This window comes from Hippopotamus amphibius, chromosome 2 (genome assembly GCF_030028045.1).
Source record: "Hippopotamus amphibius kiboko isolate mHipAmp2 chromosome 2, mHipAmp2.hap2, whole genome shotgun sequence".
NCBI classification, from domain to species: domain Eukaryota; kingdom Metazoa; phylum Chordata; class Mammalia; order Artiodactyla; family Hippopotamidae; genus Hippopotamus; species Hippopotamus amphibius.
The window spans coordinates 78,665,338-78,692,541 of record NC_080187.1 but is presented as its reverse complement, the minus strand read 5'-3'; the positions used below and the strand labels follow the sequence as shown (position 1 = coordinate 78,692,541).

General features: G+C 35.4%; 1 protein-coding gene across 1 annotated transcript; it reads right to left on the bottom strand.

Annotated features, from left to right (window-relative positions):
* Positions 1 to 22,268: 22,268 nt before the first annotated feature.
* On the bottom strand, positions 22,269 to 25,540 carry TUSC1 (tumor suppressor candidate 1). Its single transcript, XM_057719818.1, has one exon. The coding sequence runs from the start codon at positions 25,329 to 25,331 to the stop codon at positions 24,681 to 24,683; it is 651 nt and encodes a 216-aa protein (XP_057575801.1). The 5' UTR covers positions 25,332 to 25,540; the 3' UTR covers positions 22,269 to 24,680.
* Positions 25,541 to 27,204: the final 1,664 nt, after the last annotated feature.

The following is a 27,204-nucleotide window of genomic DNA, read 5'->3' as shown; positions in this document are numbered from 1 at the left end:
ATTATACTGGTGATAACAATGGTATAATATAATTATTATACTGGGAATAACTTCATCTGAGTATCTATAACAGCATCACAAAACAGTAAATGATAAATTCCTTTATTTACTAATAACTTATTCCTCTTTTACTTTTCCTATTATACTGTACCAACACCAGTCTACCTGATACACTAATCTCTTAACAAGAGGTATCACAGCTCTTCACTAAGCTGTTCAGTTCTGCTCCACATCAAATTCGACAGCCTTGATTTTCATTATCTTTTGCATAATCACCATCATCATCACCATCATATTCATCATTATTCTTAAAGTGTTTTACATTTATTTGTTCATAGATTTTCATTTTCAAATAATTTTTATGTTTCTTTGTTAAAAAGGACAGCATAACATTTTAAAATCATATTACTAATTTTCAGAGGATAAGGAATAACCTAAAGCACTCAGAAATATATAGTAATAAAAATGTTCCCTAAACTTAAGAAGTTTAAACTTCACAGCAAATACATAATAAATAATATATGGTTGTGAGCCTTTAACTAGGGTTTGGGGACCTATGTCTTAAATTTGAATAATTCTTTACCTATTGAAGTACATACTCATTTTTTTTTTTTTTTCCTAAAATTTCCTTCTTTAACAAGTAACAAGCTGAAGGTGTGCTAATGCAGGTGTAATAACAGGAGGAAAGTGTACAAGCCTTCTTAGAGCCTTTTTTTGTTTTGTTTTGTTTCAAATACCCCCAATGAGCCTGTGTTAGCAAAAGATTCCTCATCCAACAGTATTATATTTCAAGAGCACCAGTGCTTTCTGAGATGCACAGAAATTAAAGGAAATTCCAATCCTTAAGAGAAAAGTCTATGCGTAGGTGGAAATATTAACTACTAAGTAGGCCAATGTTACTAAACAAGCCATTAACATGATTTAAAAGATTATTTTATTCACTTCTCTAGGTTTAAGGGATATATCCCAGAGTTGCTATATTAAAGATTTATCTCACTGTCCTATAAGGATTGGGGGCCTCTAATTTTCCTTTCTCCTGTGGGATATTGTGTATTCAAAGTCTCAAACCTTTTTTTATCCTTTATTTCATCACAATAAATGTCAATAACCAATTTTTCACCCTACGCAACCATAAGGTCTAAGCAGAAAACAACAGAATGCAACTCAAAAAAATAACATGGATTTACCACTCTGGTAACTAAAAAAGAGAAGAGGGAAGGAAAAGATAACACAAAAGAACAAGGAAAGAAGGGTTCTTGCATATCTGCTATGAACAAGAACTATGTTAGACAGTTAAATATATCTCTTTTAATCATTATAATTTGGAAAGATAAGTAAAATTATTTCCTAATTATATCCAAGGAAATGACAAATCAAACATCTTAAGAAGGTAGAGCTGAGATTCAAATCCAAGTTGTTTTTAATTCTCTAAGTCCACAGAAGCCAAAGAAACCAAATTTTAAACAAAATGAGAGATGATTTTTAAAAAATTTTAAAACCTATTCATGTAATTAATGCAAAATATAAAGAGATCCTGGATTTTTTTTAACTTCTTGGCAAAGTTTGGGTGGGTTAAACATGCAAAATGGGAAGTTTAATTTGATGACCAAATATATCCCTTCCAAAACAGAGATATGAAGCTATTTCTCAGTAAAAGGATATTCACTGAATACACAAAATCTATATAGCAACAGATGTTTGGGGTTCAGTAGTTAGTTATGCACTTTTATTTAAAACAAGGTGCCTAAAATCTCATGGAACAAGATAAACTGAGAAATGCAAATGTCAGTTTAGTATTGTATCTTATTAGAAACTACAACCATTACAGCACTGGGGAGAAGGCAAACTATTGGTGCCCCAAAGTTTCATTATGTGCTTAACAATTAAAAGAAACTTTTATTATGATTACTCTTGCTCCAAATTTATGCTCAACATATAAAGACTCCTTCACCAGGAAGTGAAGGTCATAACTGACCTATGTGTTTCATCATTCAGGACCCATCAAATACATTCTCTAAACCAATGAGTTAGCAAAGAACATATTCTGAGATCTTGAAGAAAAGCAACACGATGGGACTTGCAGATCTTTTAGGAGCTCATGCTGCAATCTATTGTGGTTCAGTATCAATGAAAATGGTAATTTTTTTTTATCATAACATGAATATAATGTTAATTATTCCATGATATTCACTCTAAATTCTATTTCTACAGTGTCAGTGAATTTTAACTCTAGTTTGAAAGACAAAAAATGGCTTTTGTTTATACATGAAACAATGACCATCATGTGTGCTTTACTAAATCAAATCATTTCAAGCTGTAAGGTCAGGAGGTCCTGATACAGTTGAAGTCAGAAACCCTTAAGTCAAAAATTTATACACTCAAATCAAATACCTAATACTTTTTTTTTTTGACCCTGAAAAGTTAAATAAATAAGGTCAGAAGGAATTTAAAGAAAATAGTTGTGGCAAACCATGCTGTCATTTTTAATATGTCTTGCACAGAAGCTGAGTCCTTAGATTCTGAAATGTTATTCCTTATAATTTATTTTAGAACCTACTTAATTAATATTCATAAGTATCCCTTACTGTCCTTTGTTTCTAAAATTAATACAATTCTAAAACTGGAACTCTTCTGTTTGGTTAAGAGCTTAAATCTATGTTATTTTAACTTATGCAAAATCAACTGGAGAACTAAGGATAATTATCCAAATAAATCAACCAAAAACAAAGTTTTGCAGCACTTGCATGTAATGAATAATGAAAAAGATGTTTTAGATCTAAATTTTACAGATAAAACTTTCAGTTCTTTATTTAGAGGTCTGAAACTTGGCACGGTACTTAGATTTATAGAGTACTATGGTAGGCAGAATAATGGACCCCCAAGATGTGCTCCTTTTAATCTCTGGAACCTGTGAATATGTTATGTTACATGGCAGGGGAAATTAGGTTGCAATTGGAATTAAGGTTACTAACACTAAAATGACCTTAAAATAAGAAGACCATCTTGATAAGGAGATCATCCTGGCCCAATGTAATCACAAGGGTCCTTGTAAGTGAAAAAGGGAAGCAGGAGAACCAATCTCAGAGTGATGCAGCATGATAAAGTCTCCACTGGCCATTGGGCCTTTGCTGGCTTGGAAGGTGGAAGGACACCCTGAATCAAGAAATTGGCTGCCTCTAAAAGCTGGAGAACTCAAGGAAATAGATTCTCCCCTAGAGCCTCCAGAAGGAACGTATCGCTGGCTACCACCTTGATTTAGCCCATTGAGACATTTCATACTCCTAACATTAAGTTAGAAGTTTTAACAGAACTCTAAGATTTAAAAAAAAAAAAAAAAAAAAAAAAGTGTTGTTTTAAGCCACCAAGTCTGCAAATTTATTTTAACAGCAATGAAAAACTAATACAAATATTTCACAAACATATTACTAGTAGCTCCTGGATGCTTTATTCGTAGCAACACTCCTAATACCTAATGCAGTGCCTGGCACATGCTGAAGTAATTACGTTTGACTGACTACCAGATTCAATTTCCATAAAAGGTAAATTAATCAGACAGACAATATAGTGGGTTCACACTTTGTAATCCCTGATACAAGCCACACATGTAACTGTTTTTTGAAGCGTTAGACTAGAAACGAGACAAGACTTTATCCTCAATTTTACTTTTTTTTTTTTTTTTTTTGTAAAGACAGCAAAATTTCACAAGGAAAAGAAAAAAAAGGCAATGGCGTATAACAATGCTGAAGCAATGCTGCCAAAATACCTGCAAAGTAATGAAAGTCAGAACAGATTTTATGCAAAAAATAAATCAGAATATTGTTGCAAAAAATCTCTCAGAATTATAAAAGCAGAAATGGAACTCAGAGTTTCTATTATTAGCAGAGGTCATATAGAATTGATGATAATATAATGACTACTAAAATTAACCTTAATATATCTGTATTGTTACCTATATCTATGAAATAATAAAAATATTTTAATGACTGCTAATTGTAAGGCAAATTCCTCCTTTTCAGAAAAGATATATGTCTTCCTATTTCATGGTCAATATTACTATGAAAATACATGATTGATAAAAAATAATAAAATTTATACTTATTAGTTTGTGATTATATATGGACAGCTCTATTTTCCTTTCTCCCAAATCTTCTTATTGAAAGAAAATAATGCAGTAGAAGAAAGAGTGAAAAGTAATTCATTAAGGGGATGTAGGCCATTCCTCTCTAAGAGTAATGGATAGGACTCATATGGGGGATACTTTCTGGCATCTTTTTTTCAACTAACAAAGCACAATTGAAACTTGTATTAAATGTGGGGGAAAGGAAAGAGCAGACCAACATAATAGTTGTAATGGGATAGAGATATGACTAGAAAGACCAGAATGCATCTTAGCTGTTCTGTTTGCTTCAGACTCCAGAATAAAAATAAAATACCAGCAAAATGGACATATAAACATTCTAAATTACGGGAAAAGTGCTGTTTGCTTGTTTGTTTTTTAGATTTACACAAACTTGAATCAAAATGTGCCTATTTTGAGACTGCCGAGGGGGTCAAATTGTCTTTTTCTCCAGCGTCCCTGAATGTCATATGGGTCATATATTGTATTTGCTAGAACTTTCCAAATAAATAATAAAATGTTGCCTTTATTCTAGGTCTCTTCTTTACACACAAAATGTAATTATTTCTGGGGAAAAGGTCAAACTACTTTAAGAGAATTCAAATCCATTACAATGGGTTAAACTGATAAAATTGAGTGTTTAACATACTCTGAAGCCCTGACAAATATAATCTGGTTGAAAGTAGGGAAGCAGCTTAGTAGGTATGAGGGAAATGTGAGATGGAGAAAGTAGATTTCAATATATAATAATAAATTCTGTTTAAGTAATAGAAGACTACATGTTAATCCCAATCATGAGCTAGATGCAAAGGTCATAAACAAGATATTAGAGAGCTACATTCAGGACTGCATAGAAAAGATAGTATACCATGATTGATCCAAGCTAATGCAGTAATACAAAGGTGGTTCAACAGATATGTATTTCAACTTCTTAGCAAATTAAAGGAGAATATTGTATGATCATCTCAATCTTTATGGAAAAGTGAAAAAATCTGATACCAAGTTATTATAAAACCTTCACAAAATATAAAATAGAGGGGGAAAAAAAGAACTTGGAAAAAGCGTATCTGCCTAAAAGCAGACCTTTTAAAATCAAGAACATGATAAGGATGTACATTATCATTGCTTCCATTTAGCTTAGTTCTGGAAGTCCTTGTTAGCACGGTGAAGAAAGGAGAATAAAATTCTTAGAATTTTTAATAATATACAATAATTATCATTCATAGATACTATTATTACTATATAAAATCATCAAAACATTCTACAAAAAAGTTAGAGAAAATAAGAGAGTTTAACAATGTACTTGATTATATGGTCAATATGCAATAAAACTCTGTATGCCAGGAAGAAGCAAAGAACTCAATCATCATTATCATCACCATTTTCATCACAGTCATCATTTGTCATTTATAATAGCTATCAAGTGTAAACTACTTAGGGAATCTGTAACAAAAGATATGTAAAATGTGTATAGAAAAAATATAAATTTTCATTGAAACATATTAAAGAAGAAGATTCAAATAATTGGAGAGAGATGCCATTCCCATGGACAATAAAACCTCCAAACTTATGTATAGACTCAGTGTACTATAAATCAAAATTCTAAGTTTTTTCAGAGCTTGACAAGTTAAATCTGAAATGTATATGAAACCCCCAAATGACCCAAAAAGAGCCACACACAAAAGATGCCAGTTCTATAGAAATAAATATATGATGAAAAAAATAGAACAATTATTGCTTCCTAGAAGGATGCAGAAGTTGACTGGGAGGAGCCATGAAAGAACTTTCTGGCATGATGATGATGTTCTTCTATAAACTGAGAGACATTCGTGTGATACAACAGATGTATACATATGTGAAAATTCATGAAATGGTACACATAATGTTTGTGCATTTCTCTGTGTGCATATTTTTCCTAAACAAATACTGAACTCTAGTTCATAACATGTAAGAGGAAGTGTTTTGTGTTGAAGAGTACTGATATCCTCAACTTACTTTGATTGCATTAAAATAAGATGAATTGATGGTTGGAGGGATGGATGGATGGAGAGCAAGAATGGAGAAATCCGTAACTGAGCAAATATTTTTTTAAAAGTTGAAGGTAAGTTTATGGATCACCAAGTAATGTTATATGACACTTATTCAAATGTAATTGGTGCAACCACTTTGAAACACAATAGAATCTTAAAACTGAAAAAAGACCTTGCAATTCCACTTATTTTCTAGAGGTATACCTGCTCTCATTTTCAATTTACAAGATATAGCATAGCTCCTAACAGCAAAACAACTGGAAATAACTCAACTAATCCTCAAAACACGCTGAATGAAATTTTGTTATATTTGAACAATGGGATTTTTTATAATCATAAAAATAAACAGAAAACATGCAACATGTAGATACACCTTAGGAATACGCTGATCAAAAATGTTGTTAACAACAACAGCAAAATGTTAACAAAAACTACATAAGCAAAAAAGCAAAATCGAACATATATTTTAGGGATACACTGATGAAAGTATAGTTTTAAAAGAGAAAATGATAAATCCAAACTTTAAAATTACAGTTATCCCTGACTATGAGTCAGGAGGATGAGAGAGTAGAGTACCACCAGTTGATGAAGCTGTGTTTCTTTTATTTCAGTTCTTAAATTGGGTGATGAATTCATAGGTGTAAATTTTACTATTATGACTTCTATGTTCATATACAGTATATTAAATACATATTTTAGGCATCAAATATTAGGAAATAAAATGCAAACTACATCTACCTACAATGAATTTGCATATTAATAATTAAAAATGAAAAGCCCAACAAGAGAGATGAAAAAATTAAATATCTGGGAACCACCCTTTCCATGAAGAAACTTCCACATAGGTTGCTTTCCACATATGCTATTGCCATTGCTGCCATTGCACACACATATTTAATACTTTGCACACGTGTTTAATAGTCACATTCTTAATTTATCGTACAACAACTGTGGTGATACTATTTTTTTCCCTACTTTACACATGAGAAAATTTAGAGGTTAAGTGATTTACTCAAGGACATACAATTCAGTGGAGGTGGCAGAACAGTAACTCAGGATTGCCTGACTCTAGAGGCCAAGATTTATCATGTGTACCTAGATGTTGTCACTGATTTTCAGGAGTCAACTGTCTTACAGGTCTCCAAATTGAACACTTTATAAATTTATTACAGAAACACATTTTAAGAAAGCCTTCAACATGAAAAGTCAGTAAAGTTACAAAGGGATTGTTCTACAACACATTTAAAGATTTCATCTAATTAATAAATAATAAAGAATGGATTCGTAACACTAATTAACCCAATCAAACAATATGAGCTATTGCTGAAATAAAATTAAGGTTTCTATGTTTTGATTATCCTTGTATCCACTAATCTTTAAAGATTCATCAGTATCCTCAAGATAAGAGCTCCCATACTACCTTAAGTTTCAACAGGTAGAGAATGATTACTCTAGTACATAGGTTATAGTTCAGCCTGAACTGTCACATAAAAATGGTACCATCCTAAGAATAAATTGCAATAACATCTGATAATCGCAATTCAAGTATTCATCCTCATGCTTGTCTTTTGAGATCTGATTTTCTGTAGCTCCAAGGAAATAAAATAGATGAGTTTATCCGGCCTCCTCTAGTTGTGGCATGTTTTTTATATCTTTTATGGCTATGAAAAAAAATAAATATTATTTCAGGGAAACAAATGTTAACTTATTTTAAACCTCAGCCTGCCTTTGTATGGACAATCTCTTGGCTGTTCTCCAGATTTGCTGTGAGTACTGGGGACTCAACAAATAAAGAAAATGTGAGTGAAGTGGCATGTATTCTAGCCTCCACAACTCCCTCATAAACCCCAGTGTAAGAAGTGACACAGAATTATCAAATATCTGGGTTGTAGATAATCTTGCAGTCATTTAGAATCATGTAGACAGCAGCGGGTTTACTTGGAAAGAAAACGTAGCATGCGACCTTGAAAACAGGTTTAGATAGCTTCTCTTTATTAGAGTCAACTGCTTTATGCTTTTTGTAATAAGACAGATCCCTTCCTTCCATCGCAGCCGATGACCTTGCTTCACACTTTGTTGAGAAAATAGAAAAAGAAGAAAGTAATGCCTTTAGAGTCCCTCCAATAAATCTGCTGCTCCACCTGTATCTCTTCATCCCTATCTGCTTTCTTTCTTATGGCAAAGAATGAAGTGTCCCTACTCTCTTCTAAGGCCAGTCTTTTCATATATTCTCAGACTTCCAACCTCTTGTCCCTATCTCCTCTTTTGGAGGACACTGGTCCCCCATTCATCTGCTCCAGGAATATCGATCCTTCCCTTTCCATTGTATCACTCCTAGAATTAACAAAATAAAAATACAAGTTTCTTTTAATCCTGTATTGGCTCATTATCATTTCATTTTGCTGTTATTGCTGTTCCTTTGAATAGAAAAGCCTTGAAAATCTTATTATTAACTGTGCATCTAGGATTCACTGTGTCAGCTCCCAATCTTTCTTTTAACCTGCACCGCTGAAACTATCCTGGTCAATGTCAACCGTGGCCTCGCTGATGACACATCTCATGGCCGCTTCTGTGTTCTCCTCTTACTCAGCCTACTCAGAGTATTTGGCACACCCGGTAATCCCCCATCCCTGTCATAGGCTCTTTGGCATCCACGAAGTATCATGCTCCTAAGTTTTGTTCTATCACAAGCTGCTCCTTCTAAGTTTTCTCTTCTGGCTTCCGCATCTTTAGATGAAATCCAAATATTTAGGAATTCAGGCCCATTTTTTTTTACTATCTATCATTACTCCCAGAAGATTTTTTCTATTCTTTATATGTTGATGCCCAAATTTACATATCCAGTCCTGATCCATTCCCTGAGATCTAAATCTTATATCCAAGAATTTATAACATCTTTATTTCTAAAAAGGTATTATCTTGATTTCTCTCTGGGCCCCCAGATCAGTCAGACTAATGGTTTAGAATGTAAAATGATATTCTATATTTCCAGTGCTCAAAGTCAATGGCTCAATACCATATTTAGAGCAAAGTGCAAATTTCTTTTCAGAGTTTACAAGGAAGTTCTGACTCTCACTACCTCTCCTACCTCTCACTTCTACTACATTTTCCTTACTTCCCTCTGCTCACTTCAATTTTCTCTTTCAGACTTGACTAAAACCAGTACATAATTAATTAAAAGAAAATTTTCATATGTGATTTATTTCAATGGTCTTCAGGTTTCCTTTTAAAATGTTAAAATGTTTTTCTCCATTTGTACTGCACAACTTTTTAATTGACCTCAAGCTATGTTTTGATTAAATCAGCCTTATGTTTTTTTGATCCCTCATTGTACTGCTGAAAATTTTTACCACTGGTTTTTCACTCTATGGAATTTGATGAAGAGGGCTCTTAGTGCTGCTGTTCATGTTACCGTTATTTCAGAACAAAGATGCATATGTACAACTGAGGCCACATAAGTCGGTCATCAGTGGAATAATTAGATACAGGAGCAATAGATTCTTAAGCTGTTCTGATTTTCCTTATTTCACAGGGAGTTTGCTGGTGTTTTATTTTTTCACCATTCAGAAAGGTTTAGAGGCTACCTTATAAAAAGTTCAGTTTCTAATAATGGATGATTCCAAATTTTTGTTTTAATCTACCATAAGGCCAAGAAGACAATAGCTATGTCTTCCTTTTCCTTTTGTAAGAAAGTTTGATCTAAATGACTAATCAAGTACAGTAAACATTTTACTTTAGAATAATACCTATTCTTCCTCTATCTTGTTTTGTTTCTATTTGATTTTATCTGTAACTGCCATGTTTAAATATATTTTGTGGGTAAGCTTCGGTAAAATCTTTTTTCAAATGAGTGAGATATATAAATTTTTTATATATAAAATAATCTGCAGCACAGCATTGAGCTGCTTACCAGCAGCTCTCTTGAAATGAAGCTCATGGTTTTAGTAGATGAGAAATTGATTATAAACCTAAGCTGTGTGATATAAAAATCACTGTAATCCAGTAATAGAAGATGATGTTCTCAAGGGGAAAAAAATAATCCCACTGTATTCTGTACTTCTTAGATGGTACTATTCAAAGGAAATAGAAGTAAAACCACGTGTGTGCTTATAAATTTTCTTGAAGCCACGTTAAGAAAGTAAAAGAAACAGATAAAATAATTTTATTAACATATTTTATTTACCCCAATCTGTTATAATTCTACATGTAATTAACATAAAAATTATTAATGTAATATTTTAAGCTTTTTGACTAAGCATGTTAAATTTGGTGTGTATTTCACACTTACTGTGCATCTCAAGTCAGACTACTCAAATACTCAATAGCCACCTCTGGCTATGGGCTACCATATTGGCCAGTGTATTAGACTATGTCTGTAAGTGAATACCAATTTAAGACACTAATACACTTAAGAGGCTATTACGGGAACCAATTTCTAAATCACCATTATGTGGAATACATAGAGAGTTTAAGTAATATAAATAAGAGGAAAGACCCATTCTTCACCTCTCCTGGACTCAACTTCAGTGATTCCATAATATAGCATTTTAAATATTTCCTTTCAAACAAACATGTTGTGCTTTACCTCCTGCTGCAGCAACTTCAAAATGCTGCAAGTAAAAAGCTGCTAAAAATTACAAATTGCATCCTAAGAACCCCTGCCTACATGATGATAATTAGTCCTATTTTTGAAGGACCACAAATTATTGCCAAACAATTAGATACATCTCTAGGAAAACTCATTTCATTTCTTTCAAAACATTTTTGGAAGAAGAGAAAAGTAATCTGTTTCCATTCAGTTTGGGAATATTCATTTTGTTTTTCAAAAGTAAAAAATAATTATTACCTATAATATTCTAGGTATTTATTAGTGATACAAGATGAATAAGACCTATTCTTGCCTTTGACAGTACAATCAAATGAAACATAGGATGTACGTTTATATGATGTCACCTTTCAAGATAAATATTCACTTAATTCACTGAAAGCTTCTAAAAGCAAGACCTTATTTTGTAAACTACTGAGGTGTGATGGACAAACACAAAGCTGTGCATATTTAATGTATACAACTTGATGAGTTCAGGGATAAGTATATACCTGAAACTATCATCACAAGTTATGCCACAAACATATCCCTCATCTCTAAAAGTTCCCTACTGACATCTTTATTTTTTTGTATGATAAGAACACTTAACATAAGATCTACCCTTTTAGCAAAATTTTAAATGTGCAATATAGTACTGTTAACTACAGGAAGTACGTTATACAGTAAGATCTCCAGGGCTTAATAACTGAAACTTTGTACCCTTTGACTAATACCTCCCTATTTCCCCCTCCTCTCAGCCCCTGGCAACCAGCATTCTACTTACTCTTTTAGATTCCTCATATAAGTGATACCATGTAAAATTTGTCCTTCTGTGTCTGTCTGGCTTATTTTACTTAGGATACTGTTCTCCAGGTTCATCCATGTTGTCACAGATAACAGGATTTTCTACTTTTATAAGGCTGAATAATATTCCATTACATATATAGAGAGAGAGCGAGAGAGAGAAAGAGAGGGAGAGAGAACATTTTCTTTATCCATTGAGTCATCAATGGACATTTAGGTTGCTTCCATGTCTAAGCTATTGGGAATAATGTTGCAATAAACATGGGAGCTCAGCTATGTCTTTTTGTTTGTTTGTTTGTTTGCGCTGGGTCTTAGTTGCTGAAGGCGGGCTCCTTAGTCGCAAATCACCAGCTCCTTAGCTGCGATATGTAGGCTTCTTAGTTGTGGCATGCAAACTCTTAGTTTTAGCATGCATGTAGGATCTAGTTCCCTGACCAGGGATCTAACCCAGGGCCCCTGCATTGGGAGTGCAGAGTCCTAACCACTGCACCACCAGGGAAGTCCCTCAGATATGTCTTTGGCATCATGATTTCAACTTCTTTGCATATCTCCAAAGTGGGATTGCTGAATCATATGTTAGTTCTATACTTAATTTTTTGAGGAATCTCCATACTATTTTCCATAGTGTCTGTAGCAATTTGCACTCCCACCAAAAACATAACATACAAAGTTTCCTATTTTCCATATCCTCAACACATCTATTTTTAAAAAAACTTTTTTAATAAGAAGGCTATGAGGTGATATCTCATTGTGGTTTTGATTTGTATTTCTCTGATGAATAGAGATGTTGAGCATCTTTTCATATACCTATTGGTCACTTGTAGGGCTTCTTTAGAGAAATGTCTATTCAAGTTCCTTGCCCATTTTTTAAACAAATAATTTCCTTCCTTCCTTCCTTCCTTCCTTCCTTCTTTCCTTCTCTTCCCTTCCTTCTTGATTGCTATTAAGTTGTAGGATTTCCTTATATATATTTTGGATATTAGCGCTTTATCAGATATATAGTTTGCATATATTTTCTCCCATTCCACAGGTTGCTTTTTCATTTTTTTGGTTTCCTTTGTTATGCAGAAGCTTTTTAATCTGATGTAATCTTACTTGTCTATTTTTGCTTTTGTTACCTGTACTTTGGTGTCATATCCAAGAAATCATTGCCAAGGCCAGTGTTAAGAAGCTTTCTTTTCTATATTTTCTTCTAGGAGTTTTAAGGTTTCAGGTCTTACGTTTAAGTCTTTAAATCATTTTGAGTGAATTTTTGCGTATGGTATAAAAATTCAATTTCATTCTTTCACACATGGCTATGCAGCTTTCCCAGCACCATTTACTGAAGAGACTATCCTTTCCACATTGTGTGGAATATTTATTTTTAAATTGTATCTAAAATTAAATGGGTTGGTGAGAATTTATACAGATCAGGAGAATTAAAATGGGAAGAGAGCTTTATGCATGAAAACCAGAAAGGCTCAGTAATAGTGACTCAAAACCACCTGCTCATAGCACTATTTCATTACCTCTCTCGTAAAATTTTTTCATCTTGTCGTCCCAATTAATATAAACCAAAAACTGAAAAATAAATTTTGTTTAACAAAAAATGATAAATTATTTTGGATTGGCAAAAGATATTTATTATTTACCTCTCTTCAATTCTTTGTAAGCTTTCCAAGGTAGTGACCAAGGACAGTGACTGTCACAGAGCAGGTACTCAACATGCATTTAAAAAGTGAATGGTTGTCAGTTTCATTAATACAAGAATGGATTATTGGATTTTCCTGGTGGTAGAGTGGTTAAGAATCTGCCTGCCAATGCAGGGGACACGGATTTGATCCCTGATCTGGGAGATCCCACATGCTGTGGAGCAACTAAGCCCGTGAGCCACAACTACTGAGCCTGTGCTCTGGGTCCACGAGCCACAACTACTGAACCCATGTGCCGCAACTACTGAAGCCCAGGTGCCTCAAGCTCATGCTCTACAACAAGAGAAGCCACCGTAATGAGAAGCGCACGCACTGTAATGAAGAGTAGCCCCAGCTCACCACGACTAGAGAAAAGCCTGGGCACAGCAATGAAGACCCAATGCAGCCAAAAAAAGAAAAGAAAGAAAGTAAGAAAGAGAGAGAGAGAGGGAGGGAGGGGGAGAGAGAGAGAGAGAGAGAGAAAGAAAGAAAGAAAGAAAGAAAGAAAGAAAGAAAGAAAGAAAGAAAGAAAGAAAGAAAGAAAGAAAGGAAGGAAGGAAGGAAGGAAGGAAGGAAGGAAGGAAGGAAGGATGGATGGATTATTTTTAAATTTCTCACCTTGTATGTATGTTGGAGACCTGATTTTCAGAATCCTAAAATACAAACCAGTAGGTGAATTATGCTGTTTCTTTCCCTGTTTAAGACAGCAGGGAGAACATATCAATGCTCAAAAATTATATGTCACTGGATTTATGCTCTATCAATATCCATGTAGACCAAAAGAGCAAATAATCCTCATCATGAAGGACTTTCAAGTAGTGCAAAAAATTATAATAAAAATAGTTCACATAAACATTACATGATAGAAGCAGTAAGACATGCAGGGCTAGTGGAGTTAGAAGTAATTGAATTTAGGTTTCTTTGGTGAATGTTGAGTATGCACATTGAAACAGTATATCCACAATTTTATAACGTGTAACACTCAGGGTATTATTTTAATCTCTCATGACAAACATTTTAGATTAATTGCTTTAGTCATTTTGAGACAGAACCAGTTATTTTTAAGCAATGTGATAAGGCTTATTCCTTGTATCATTTAAAAATCAACTTTAATAAAAGTTGTCAAATATCATTGCCATTAGCTGTAGCAAATCCTTTTCATTTGTATCAGGTTTTAGATTTTCAATGCACTTTCATGTACACTCATCTCTTTGATTTTCTCAACAATTCTGAATTGATGTTACCATGCTATAAGTAAAGAAATTGAACCCAATTGATTTTTCTGACTGTAGGTTAAAGAAAGGAAATCCTGAGAGATTGCTATAAAAATCCAGTCTTCCCTTCCTGTATAAAGGTACCTCATTCTTTGCCTTTATCAACATCCTCCTCTGATCAACATGCTGGAGATACAGAGATAGTTTGCCATCTCTACAGAGTGGACCCAAGAGCTCTTTCTTATTAACTCCGCAACCCTGATGTTAAGCCTGATAAGCAGAGGGCACTGTTTAAAATATTAATATTTTATATTTCTCCCCCAACACTAGTCCTGATTGTCAAGCCTCCACTTTGCCCCTCCCTTCCACCCTACACACACTGCCAAGACTCCAAAATTATGAAATTTTCAAATTTGCACATGTATGATCTAATTAAATTTACTTATCCTAATAGGATTAATTCAAGATATACCACATATAGAAAGAAATAATCAGAATTAAGTTACCAATAAGACTGCTTAGTGAAATCCAACTTTAGAAATAAAAAGTTCTCTTATGTATCGTTAGGTTATCTTTCAGAGTTGTCTTTTGCATGTCTCTTCTCCCAGTGACCAATATGATTTCTACACTTGTAGTGTGCGTCTTGATATCCAGACTCACCAGGGCTCTCAGAATCATGCAGCCATCCTTTTATTTATCTCCTAATTGACCATGCTTTAAATATCTTCCATCGATGTTTGAAACTTTTCTCCACTTTTAGAATAGAAAATCAGCTAACTTAATTCAACAAATGATTTTACTGTTTCATTGAAAAGACATGACCTTCCTCAATCTACCTCTCTCCAACTTCATTCTTTCTCTATATCATCACCTGCCCTTTTCTCCTTACCTCCTCTTCAAGAAGAATTTAATCTATTCCCTTACCAGACTATTCTAATCACTGTGCCTTTGAGTTCATCCACTCATGAGAACGTTACCTCTGTTATATCTTCTTCCATTGGCCTGTTTATTTCACTTTCCATTATTCTCATCTCTCCAGAAACATAGTCAAATCCATTCTATAGGCACAATACCAATAATAATACCCTCAGCAACTTTTCCAACTTTGTTCTTCTCTTTAAGATACTTATTTAAAAATATTCATTGACCAATTCTTGTAACTGCTCAACAATTTATAATCTAATGGTTTGCCCCCAAAACCTAATGACTTAAAATAACCATTAATTTTTGATCACAGGTTTACTTGTAGGTGGTTTTGCTGATCTGAGCCTGCGCAAGTTGACCTATCCAGGGCTTGTGCATATCTATGTGATTAGCTGACTGGTTGTTTGGGAACTGGCTGGTTGAAGATAGTTGGCTGGCTATCGGCTGGGGTAACAGGAGTGATCAGTTTACACTCATTCCATCTAGCATGCTAGCTTAACCTTGTTCATGTGGTGACAACAGGATTCCAAGAAAGTATAGAAATGTGCATGGTCTCTTGAGTTCTATACACAAAAACATTGCCAGTTCAGTTGCATTCCATTGGCCAAAGCAAGGAACAACAAGGAGGAGGGGAACAGGCTCCATCTGTTTCTAGGCAGAGTTGTAAAGGCTTTACAAAGGCTATGGATATAGGGATGAATGGAGAATTAGACCACTTTTTATTTGGATTCTATCACGTCTTGCTTAACTTCTTTGCAGTATTAAACAGGTTCATTCTTTCATCAAATCTATCTTCCCTGAGCTTCAGGAATTACAATCTCTTAGAGTTCCCCTTACATTTCTAGCCTACACTTTTCAATCTCCTTTGTTGGCCTCTGTTAGTTCTCTGAGTATATGCTTTTCTCTAAGTTTATTGTTTGGTCTTTATCTTTTATAACTGTAGATGTTTCCCCCATGATTATATCATTTTTATCTACTGCCTTGTAACAGGTTCTGCTTTCAGAGGAAACAAATTAAGAAACATATTCTTTGCCAACGATTTTGATCATGTTCAAACCCTGTTACCTCTTAATTGAACCATTGCTCTTATTTCTTTACTGGCATTCCTACCTCCAGCTTCCCCTTTCCTCTAATCATCTGCTGCCTGTGTAATCTTTCTTAAAACTATACCTGATCACGATATAAGCTACTCTACAATTCGAAATCAATCACTTGCTTAAAGAACTTTGATTTTTCTTCATTGAAAGATTAAATTCTCTTTTGGAACTTAAGGTCTTTCACTATTCGACTACAGTCTACTTTACTCAAACTTATAAACATTCCTATATACCCTTCACTGCAGTCAGATTACAGTCTCTTTATTCCTAGGTAATTCCCTATACATTCCTACTTACATCCCTTTGCTCGTGTTCCCTCAGTCTTAAATAGTCATCTCATGACACCCATCTACTTGATCCCCTGTTTTTTAAGAATAAGCTCAAATAACACTTCATGTGAATCCTGTTCTTCCTACTTTGGGGAGTTAATATTTTCTCCCAGATTTCTTTTTACATTATATGTCTGCATCTTTGCATTCGATGTTAAACACTTCAAAGGAAGAAATTATTTCACAGATTGTATACATGTTATGAAAAATTAAATATCTGTTGAATGTCATTGAATCACTAAGGATACAATTTTTAAAAAACCCTGTAACAAATAATATACACCTAGTATCTTTTTAAGTATAAAACCTAATGTTCATGTGTACTTTTTGAGTTAGTTAAATCAAGAAAGCATCAGACTAGATTAACTGAAGATCAAATTTTGAGATATATCATTTTGCTCCATAGAATCTTCAAAATGCATTAAATACAGTAAATGTAAAAGCATGCCAATTGATATCAATATCAGCAGTCACTGTTTATTTACTGAATCAATCTAGGTCCCCACAGGAAAAAAAATGGCACACTGAAGGTGAGTAATTTTTAAATGGTTCAATAAAGGGCTATTTACAAAAATTGGGTATGGTTTAGGGAAACCAGAGAATATGGAGCAGTACCCTGAAGTTGTAATATCTACTATGGAAATGTGACCACCCCTTGGGCAGAAGTGGTGAGAGGCTAGAGCCAGAACCTGGAGACAGAGAGCTCTGCAGAGAACAAAGACTTATAGGAGTTGTGACCTTGGATAGGCAGGATGCAACTAACCTGTAGCAGGACCACACTCAACACTACTTTCTGCTTCTGACCTCTCGCTAGTATTTCCATGGCCAAATCCAACCAGAAACCAATCTTGTCCTGAAACCCAAGGACCAACAGAGGCCAGTAATGTGGTAAAAAGAGGGTAGGGTGGAGAAGCATAGAGAGTGGATCTGGAAGGCAAATGTTTGATATCTGGGAGTTATTTCTGGACATTTTGTTTTTATTTTATGGTGCTGAATCTTGGTATCTGGAGAATAATTCATGGAATTTATTTCATCATGAAATATATTGCTTAATAAAAACGTGAAAATTTCTTTTTAGCTAAAGGAAGTCTTCAGACCTGGTTATTTTTCATTTTTGTTAAGGAACTCAACATCTGCATCAATAATATGGGGGAGAAAAACTGTTGAAGGAGAGGATTCAGAAACCTTTTGATAATAGCTTTCTGCTTCAGTACATAATCAACTTCACAGTCAGGTATTTTCCGGTCTTAGAATTATTAGTAGTGCTGATATGCCTCAATAAAAGTGCTTTTATTCTTCTCAGAAAAGGTTGTGAAGCACATGGATTCAGTAATATAACCTTTGGGATTTGTAGGTTAATTTGGTAGCCTCCTTATATTTGATAGATACAAACCTGCCCTGATTTCTCACTTGAAATGTAGAAAAGGCCAAGCAAAAAGATACACACTGAAAAATTCTGATGAATTAATCCTAAACCTTAAAAAGTAGTTGGGAAGATAAAAAAATGTCAAAAATATAAAATAATTTTAATAGCTAATTCTTTTTGTCCCCAAAGCCAAAGGACATGAAAAATTATCTTTCAAAAATAGTAATCTTCTTACTTTGGTAGTATTGTATTTTAAAGCATAAAATCCAAGTTCAGTTATAATATCTAATTTAAGTCTCGTAACAAGCCAAGCTATGATACAAATTTGGATACATTCTATTACTCGATTTTCCTATTTAAAAAAATTGTCTGTTAAAAAGATTAAGTAATATTCTTAAGGTCCAAAACTAATAAATGACAAACCCTGCAGACGCGCTTTCTGACTCCCAGTGTGTTATTCTTTAGACTCTATCAGGATCTATAAAATATTTTTGAGCACATAATAAAATTTGCATATCATGTACTAGACTAAGAATATTTTAGAACATACACAGAAAGAATAAATTTTAAAATCATGAGGTAAAAATAAATGTAAATAGAAGATCTGAGATTTTTAACCTGCTCTCAGCATACCTGCATACCTACTTTGAAAATTATTGGTCAACAGTACATATATCAATTTATCCTCTGAATTAAAATAAATTTGCATTTCTTCATGCTTACCTCATGCAAAATGAAACCCAAAGGTCCTTAGATAACCTATGCCCAAAATTATGAATGAAGAAAAAGGAAAAACTGTGAAAGATATTTTTGAGGCAAAAATTTTAAGATGTGGTAACCATTTAGATATAAGGAGCACTGGAAAAGATATTCAGAATTTTTTTTTCCTTCAGCCATTAGGCAAATGCTGATTATTTGAGTTACAGAATGTAGGAGATAGGACATATAAGTTTACTTTTATATTACTATTAATTTGAAAATCTTTCCATAGGTTATTGGCTATCCAGTTTTTCTCTAATATAAAGGATAAGTTCTTTTGTCTTTTTCTGAATTGGGATGACTGCCCTTTTCTTGTTTGATTTATAAGAGTTCTCAGTATACACAGATATTAACTTTTTGTCCATTTTATGTTCTTTGTGCCTAGCTTCTTTCCCTCAACATTTTGTTTGTGAGACACCCATATTTTCATGTATCATTGTAGCATTCATTCTTATTGTTGTATAGTAGTCCATGTTGACTCCTACTAAGAAAATTCCCTAACTCAAACTGGGTTAAACAGTAGGAAATGTATTTTCTCAGATAACTGGAAGTTCAGATGTAGGACAGACTCTGGGTGTGATAACCAGAGCTGCAATGATATTATCAAGAAATAAGTTTCCTTTCATCTCTCTGAGCTGTTATTCTTATGATCATACGATAGCTGCCAGGGGCAAGGGAGCTATATGCTTCCTTTCTGTATCCAGCAAGATAGAGAGAGAACTTGTCGCCTGACCAAGGAATATCAATCTTTCTCTTTGGTCACCTTGGGCTGAGTTTATAAAGTGACAGATTTCCATCAGATAAGCTGGCAAAACTGTCAAATATCTGTCCCCCAAAATAATTTATCTCTCTATCCCCAAGAATCCCACCTGTGAAATTACTAAAACAAAGGAACACAAACTCTATTGCTATTTAAACTGTTCTACAACACAAAGAGTGAAAAAGAAAATATTTTTAATGGCATAGGTATAATCATAGCCATGATAAAGAATGCAAAATCAGGCAACTATTGAATAATCATATTATGCCTAATAGGGAAAGCCAGAAGCACTCCTATTAAAATCAGAAATAAATTATTTGAATAAGTCCTGGGGATATAACACATAGCATGGTGACTATGGTTAATAATACTGTATTGTATATTTGAAAGTTGCTAAGAGAATAGATCTTAAAAGTTCTCATGACAACAACAAAAAACTAACTGTGTCAATGTTAACTAAACTTGTGATAATTTTGAAATTTGCATTAATTTTGACAAATCATTATCCATTTGTTCTAAAATTAATGCTATATTTCAATTATATCTCAATTTTAAACTTTTAAAAAAACAAAATTTTGTTTTTGACCTTGGAAAAGTTATTCAACTTCTTTGTCCATCAGTTTCCTCATTCATAAACATGAGAGAATACTACTACCTAGGATTGCGATGAACATATTCTAAGTTACAGAGTATGATGTATACATAGTTCCCTGTGAAAGCTGTTAAGTAGTCAAACAAGTCTGAAGGATGCTGGGCTAAAACCCTCCAAGGTCTCTTTCAGCTCTAAAGTTGTAGAATGCTAGTTATAAGAAACAAGATGAACAGAAAACATTACCCCCTCAAGTTATAAATCTAGATTTACACATGAAACAGAATAATGTTTACCAAGTATAGGCTCTTAAAACCATATTTTTTATGAGATATACACACTATTCAGAGATGGCTCATACTTTATAGGGATTTCCTGTATAAAATTTAATAGCTGTATTTCCTTGCTTATTTCAAGCAGTATTTTGCACTCGTAAGAATAGCACATAGGGGAGTGAAAAGATCAGATATTTTTCAATCTATAAAGTAATCACATTATATTTATATCCTAAATTACGTAGGTCCAAAAATGCTAGAGCAGGACACAGAAATTTTTTTTAAAATTTAAGTAAATGCCAGCTCTATTAAGATGGCTGTCCACTAAAATGAGTTCTCCCATTCTTTCATAATAATGAAATTATAGGTGGGCAAAAGACTCTAAATTTGAATACATTTCTCAGCCTCCTTTGATGTTAAATGGGTCATATGATGAGGTTTTACCAGCAGAATGTGACCAGGGGAATTTATATCACTTTCACCCATGGCCAAGCCTTTCTTTTCCTTTCCTATATGCTGAAATCTGGACCTGGAAGTAATCTATTTCTACCATGCAGATGAAATAATGACCTTGGGTAAGGTAGAGAAATATGATAAAAAGGATCTGAGACCCTGAATGACCATGTGGAGCAGAGCTTCTTGATATTGTGAAGCACCTGAATCAGAAATTTTATGTACCAGATTTAAAAATCTTGCTTTTATTTTTTTTTTAATTTTTTTAAAATCTTGTTTTTAATAGCCACTTGGTTATTAGCAACAGAGTCTTCGCCGTAACTAAAGGCAGACTCATTAAGTTTAAAATACAACGGAGGTTTTAAGTTTAAAAAAATAGAATCAAAAATAAAGTGAAGATATCTGGAAAAATGAAAGGCCAAGGAAAATTTTTATCAGTCCCAAGTACAAGATATGAGGTAGACTGTTGTTCAAATTCCTCTAAGAACTCAATTTTTAGAGTAGAATGCCTAACACTCAGACAACAATCTAGGATCAAAAAAACTCACTGTTGTCCTTTCTCGAAGTCTGACAGGTGCCTGAGAGCTGAAGTTTAATAAATTAACATGAATAATGCAAAGACTATACTGACAAGTAGATTCTGAATGTGAATTTTTTAGTAAGCAAAATCCCCTATGGATTAAACACAACCTAGTTTAATTCAAATCATTAAGAGATGGTAATCTTAGTTTAAGCTTTAAAATCTGAAAATTGAGCACAATAACCTCAAAGTCAGATGTGGGTATTATCTGTTTTCCTTTGTTCATATTACCATTCACAAATATATAGTGTCTCTATCAGAGAGGTAAAATATATATCAGGAAAGCAAGTTTATAGTAGAAAAATCAGAATTTATAATTGATTAATCACTGAACAGAAATATTAATGTTTCGTCATTCACTCATGAAGATTTTATGACAAATTCTCAGTGAAAATCTGTTCCTTTAATCAAAATAGAAAATGGTATTTTGGCACTGGAATCAAAATCGTGCTAACATTTATTTAGTATATATTAATAATTTAATTTATTGAATAATTTGGTATTAGTTTCATCATGGCAATACTCAAATTGGCAAATCTATGTGTAAGACTATTTAAACAATACAAAGAATATTTTCAAGTACTCTTCAAATATTCATAATGTTCAAGAAGTATAGCAAGGACAGCTTGTTCTATGATCTACAAAAGTGCCCATTTTATATTGCTTTGATTTACATCCTAATTTTTATAGATAAAAACGTAAAGATAGTATATGTTTGCGAGTAGCAGCAATAAAAATTGCTGATTAAAAAAATGCCAATCCTCCTCACTGAATTTGCTTACTAATATGACATATTTTTGTTGGTCACTTCTATTATAAGCTCTCTTTTCATTGCACAACGAATCTGAAGTTATGAAAATAAAATGTCACTGTAACAAGGTATGATAATCTGTAGTTTTAGGTTTTTTCAGATCAAATTAGAGCCTAGACAAAACTTTTCTAAAATCAACTACGCATTTCTTAAACAGGTACATATTTTGATATAGCAAAGCATCTTTTATATTACATGATGCTTTATTAGTTATCATTGGGGAAATTCAACAAAATTGAAATATATATTAGCCTTAACCCATCTTACAGGACATTTGGGTTTCAGAATTTTTAAGACTTTTCAGAAATTATGCTCAAAAAAATTCCTCATGTGTGTATGCCTCATTACTTTACAAAACTTTTTTTCACCATACTTATACATGATTTTAAAACAAAGGATGATTAAAACTAGGTAAACTGAATATTTTGCTTAGTTCTTAAATTGCCAATTGCCACAACTGGGAAATATTTTTAAACTTTTTGTATTATTCCCTTATTATAAAGGCTTTATCTCCTGTTTGCTTAAAAGGAGAGAAAAATTTCAACACATTTGAAATATACGTATCTGCTAATATCCATAAAGTCATATAGGAGCAAAATACAGAAGGAAAGTTAAGTGTCAGTAAAATATGTACTTGAAATTTCACAATTTGGATTATAATTCTTACTGATAGAGCTCTTATTTTGAAGCAAGTGTTCTGCATATAGCATCTCAATAAAATTTTTATAACATTTTGAGGTAGATGTTATGTTCATTTTAATGGTAAGAAATCTAAGGCTTAGAGAGATTAATTTACACTGAAAGTAGGAGTAGGGCCGACATGATTTTTCCATTCTTCAATTCCTATGCCTCCTAAAAATGTAATTCTTTCGCTATTAGAAAATGAAGCGGATAGAAATGCTTTTCACATACCTACTTATTCTCACCAAGTTTCTTCTCATATTTCTTGGTCGTAGGGGAAGATTTTAATGTCCACAACTATCAACTACCTTTAAGCAAAATGCACAAAGTGTCTTCAATACCCAGGATTAGAAAAATCTCAAAACTATTTTCCTTGGCAATTTGTTTTATAATATATGCTATTAAACTTTTGGAATATGCCAAAAATAAAACAAAAATTCTAACCATAATTTTTTTCTAGCTGTAACAAAAACTCTTCTCATTTTTTTTTTCCTCCTTAAACTGAAGTGTTTTCCACCACTTAAATATTCTCTTACACCTATGATCTTTACCAGGTACAATGGCATCCTCTCCATTACTAGGCAAAAAATGTTATTCATTAACAAAATATAAGCAACTGATTTTAGAATATTTGTTAAGATTGATCACATTTTTTCTGCATTGAAATTACAACTGAGACTTAAATCACATTATTTTGGGGCTTTTGATATACATATAATTCATAATTTCTTAAAAATTCTTAAACATTAGCAATATCAAGCAAAGTAGCTGTGCACTATGTTGTCAAGTCTGAAACGTATAAAAATTATGAAATGTTTAGACTAATCTTCAGATTTTTAAAAAGATCTCTGGAACATAAATCGAAAAGAAAATGATAGTTTACAAAGGATAATCAAGTTCAGATATTAAAAACATATATAATATATACATACGTGTATATTTCTTAAAGAAATGTGTAAACATTTAACACACTTTAAATAATAGTCGTGGGATAGCTTTAGGTATCTTTAGTGCACCAAATTTATTTACCAATCAAAGAATTACTTATAGGCAGATAGTTTAAAAATTCCCGGGGGGGAGGGCGGAGTGGGGTAAAGAGATCAGTATATATTAGATGTATAAGGACTACAGCCAGGGCAGACATGAGTTTCTAAATTATAAATATCATCAAATATCACCTTTTTCATAAAGAGAGAAGGCTGGAGGCTTTAAGAGGCTGAAGAATGAACAACAAACTCAACCAATTCAAAATGTATTGTTCATCCCTCAAAGAGCCAAAGCAGAGGGAAAAAATACCACAGGTCCTCACAACACCCAGAAAAGTTCAGGCATTAGGAGGTGTTGGCTGGCACTCATTCTTTGCAGTTTCAAAACCCGCCCCTCCGGAGCTAGGCCTCTTTCCACGGAAAGGAGCGGGGGCCACTGACAGGCGCTCTGTACACAAGCGGACAGGCGGCCCCGCGCCGTTCTCAGCCTCTGCGGGCCGAACGCGACGCGCCCCCGGAAGTGGCCTGGCCCGGCGGGAGGGGGGAGGCGGGAGCGCGCGGCTCAGGCGCGCGCTGGGGGAGGGGGGCAGCCGTGAACGGAGGAGGAGGGGCCGCGCGAAACCCCGCCTCCCCCTGGCTGGGGCCTCGGGCTACTGCCAGGACTGCCAGGGCTCCGAGGGCTCCGGCTCCGGGGTTCCCTGGCCTGAGTCCGGTCTGCGCGGACAGGACTCCTCCTTGTCCCCAGGCGGGCGCGGCGCCCGCTGTTCCAGGTGCAGCTGCAGCAGGGCCCGGCGGTACATGGCCTCCAGCTTCTCAAGTCGGGCTCTCAGGGCCCTGGGGCTGCCCGGCTCGTCCTCGGAGGCGCCGCCCCTAGCCCTCCGGTTCGTGCCGGCCTCCTCGGTGCCCGGGGTGGCCCTCGCCTGCTCCGCGGACGCCCCGTCGCCGCCCTCGCCGGGGAGCCGCAAGGCCTGACGGAAGAGGCTGCGGTTCTCGCGCTTCAGCCGCCGGTTCTCGAGGCGCAGTCGGGCGTTCTCTTCACGCAGCCGCGCGTTCTGTCGGTCCCGCTCGTCCCGCGCGCGGATGGCCTCCAGGTGGCTCGCCGCCAAATCGGCGAACCGCTCCTCCAGCTGTTGTCGGGCACCGCCCGCACGGCCTCGCCAGCCCACGCCGCCGCCGCCCCCGCCGCCTGCGCCGCCTCCCCCACGAACGCGGCCCGGGCGGCCCTGCCCGCGGCTGCCCCCGCCGCCGTCCCCGCCGCCGCAGCTCCCGCGCCTGGTGGCGCCACCACGCATGCGCCACATCGGTCCCGTCCCAAGCACGCAGCCAGCGCCGTGGGCCGAGGGGCCGAGCGCCCAGGCGCCTGCGAGTTCGGGGCCCGGCGGGGCGGCCGGGGTAACAGCGGAGGAGCAGAGGAGGTGGCGGGCGGCGGCTGCTGGCTTTGGGCCAGGGGAGGCCGGGAGCTGGCCGGTCTGAGGCGTGTCCTGCCTCCTCGGGTGGAGCTGCCCCCCTGGGCCTGCGGTCTCCGGGCCGGCTCACACACAGTGCGCCCGAGGAGCGCCCTGCGGCTCAGCCCTCCGGCAGCGCGGGGGAAAGCCTGCCTCCTCCACCGGGCTCTGCCGGGGCGCTTCCGCGCGGGCCAGGGCGCTCCGGGAACCAGCCGGCCTCACCCGGTCTCCAGCGCAGCCACCAGTTACCTAGCCTTTTACAGGGCAATCTCAAAGCAAATATGAGTACAGTGAGAAGTTCTGGGAAGGCTTTATGGGGCAAGCTGAAAAGCTGTAACGGGTTCATTTAGAACACAGCGGTTTAACCCACCTCTGAGCTTAACAAAACATTCAACAGAGGAGCTGAGCAGCTGTCACGAGGCCCTCAAGTGGGAACAGGTAGCTCTCAAAAGAATACAGGCAATTCCCAGTTTGTGAACAGCCAGGGCTCCACTTGGCAAATTGTTTGCAATTCTGTAGGAACGAGGTTATACTTAGTTGATGTGCTCAGGCTTGTTCACAAAACCTATGAAACTCAAAACGTGTCCCATTCATTCAGGAAACTTGACTCAGTAAATTCCAAAATTTCTGGGTGGATACAACTCATTGCCTGAATCACATTCTTTGTGATTACACAATAACTGGATAATTGCAAAGTAAATTAAGGATAAGATACCGATGCCAGAATGTCATGGGAGAGAGAGGTGATATAGCGAGAGTATATTTTCAACAAGGTCCCAGGTAATTCTTAGGTTCACTGAAGTCTTGATTCAAGCCACTGGAACAAGTAAATGAACTAGAACGTTTGAGAAACCTGGTTCACAGTTGGGGTTTTCACTGAATAGTACAAATAGAGATAAGTAACTAGGGGAAAAGACAGAATTAGTCAACTTTCATCCTAAAACACTACAAACACAATCTCTCAATTGTCATTATCACTCATGAAATCAAAAAGTAGGAAAAATAACTTAAGGATTTCAATAAAATTAATTTAGTTTAATGAAAGAAAAGACCATATCATTCTTAATTTCCACTAAAAGTTGATGGTGAAAATTCTGTTGCAGACACACAGCAACTATTCTATGGATACTGAACAAAAAATGTTTTTTCCCATAGTGTGTATAGACACTGCAAGAAAAAATGGTGTGTCAGGAAAGATGATTAGTTCTTGATTTTAGACAAGAGCTTTAGGGACCCTTGAGATAAGAAGATAGGTATACCGCACAAGTTATAAGAGAAACTGCATAAGAAAGATTGTCACCCCTTGAGTGTTATGAATTGAGTACTAGTGTCTTTTATTTTTTGTTGGCTTCACTCTTCTCATTAATAAATCTACTGGTATTCTCTTTTTACAATTTATTAGATTAAAGCCACTTTGTTTCCTTTGTAGAATATCTCGTAAATTTTTGTACCTAACCACTATTATGGACTGTACTGAGTTTCCTAAAGAACACTGACACTGGTAATATGAGAAGGCCTCTATGTCCTACTCTCTACCCCTGATCCAACCCCAAAGTGCTCTCTTTTGTCTTGATAAATTAATGAAAGTAATATAAAATACCACAAAAAGCAAGTAAAACATTAAGCAGAAGAAGATCCAGTGAAATTCTCTGTTTGTTTTATGTATTTCACAGCAACTAATATGATTATAAATATATACTCCCAAAAGACAGAATCCATTAATTCTGCC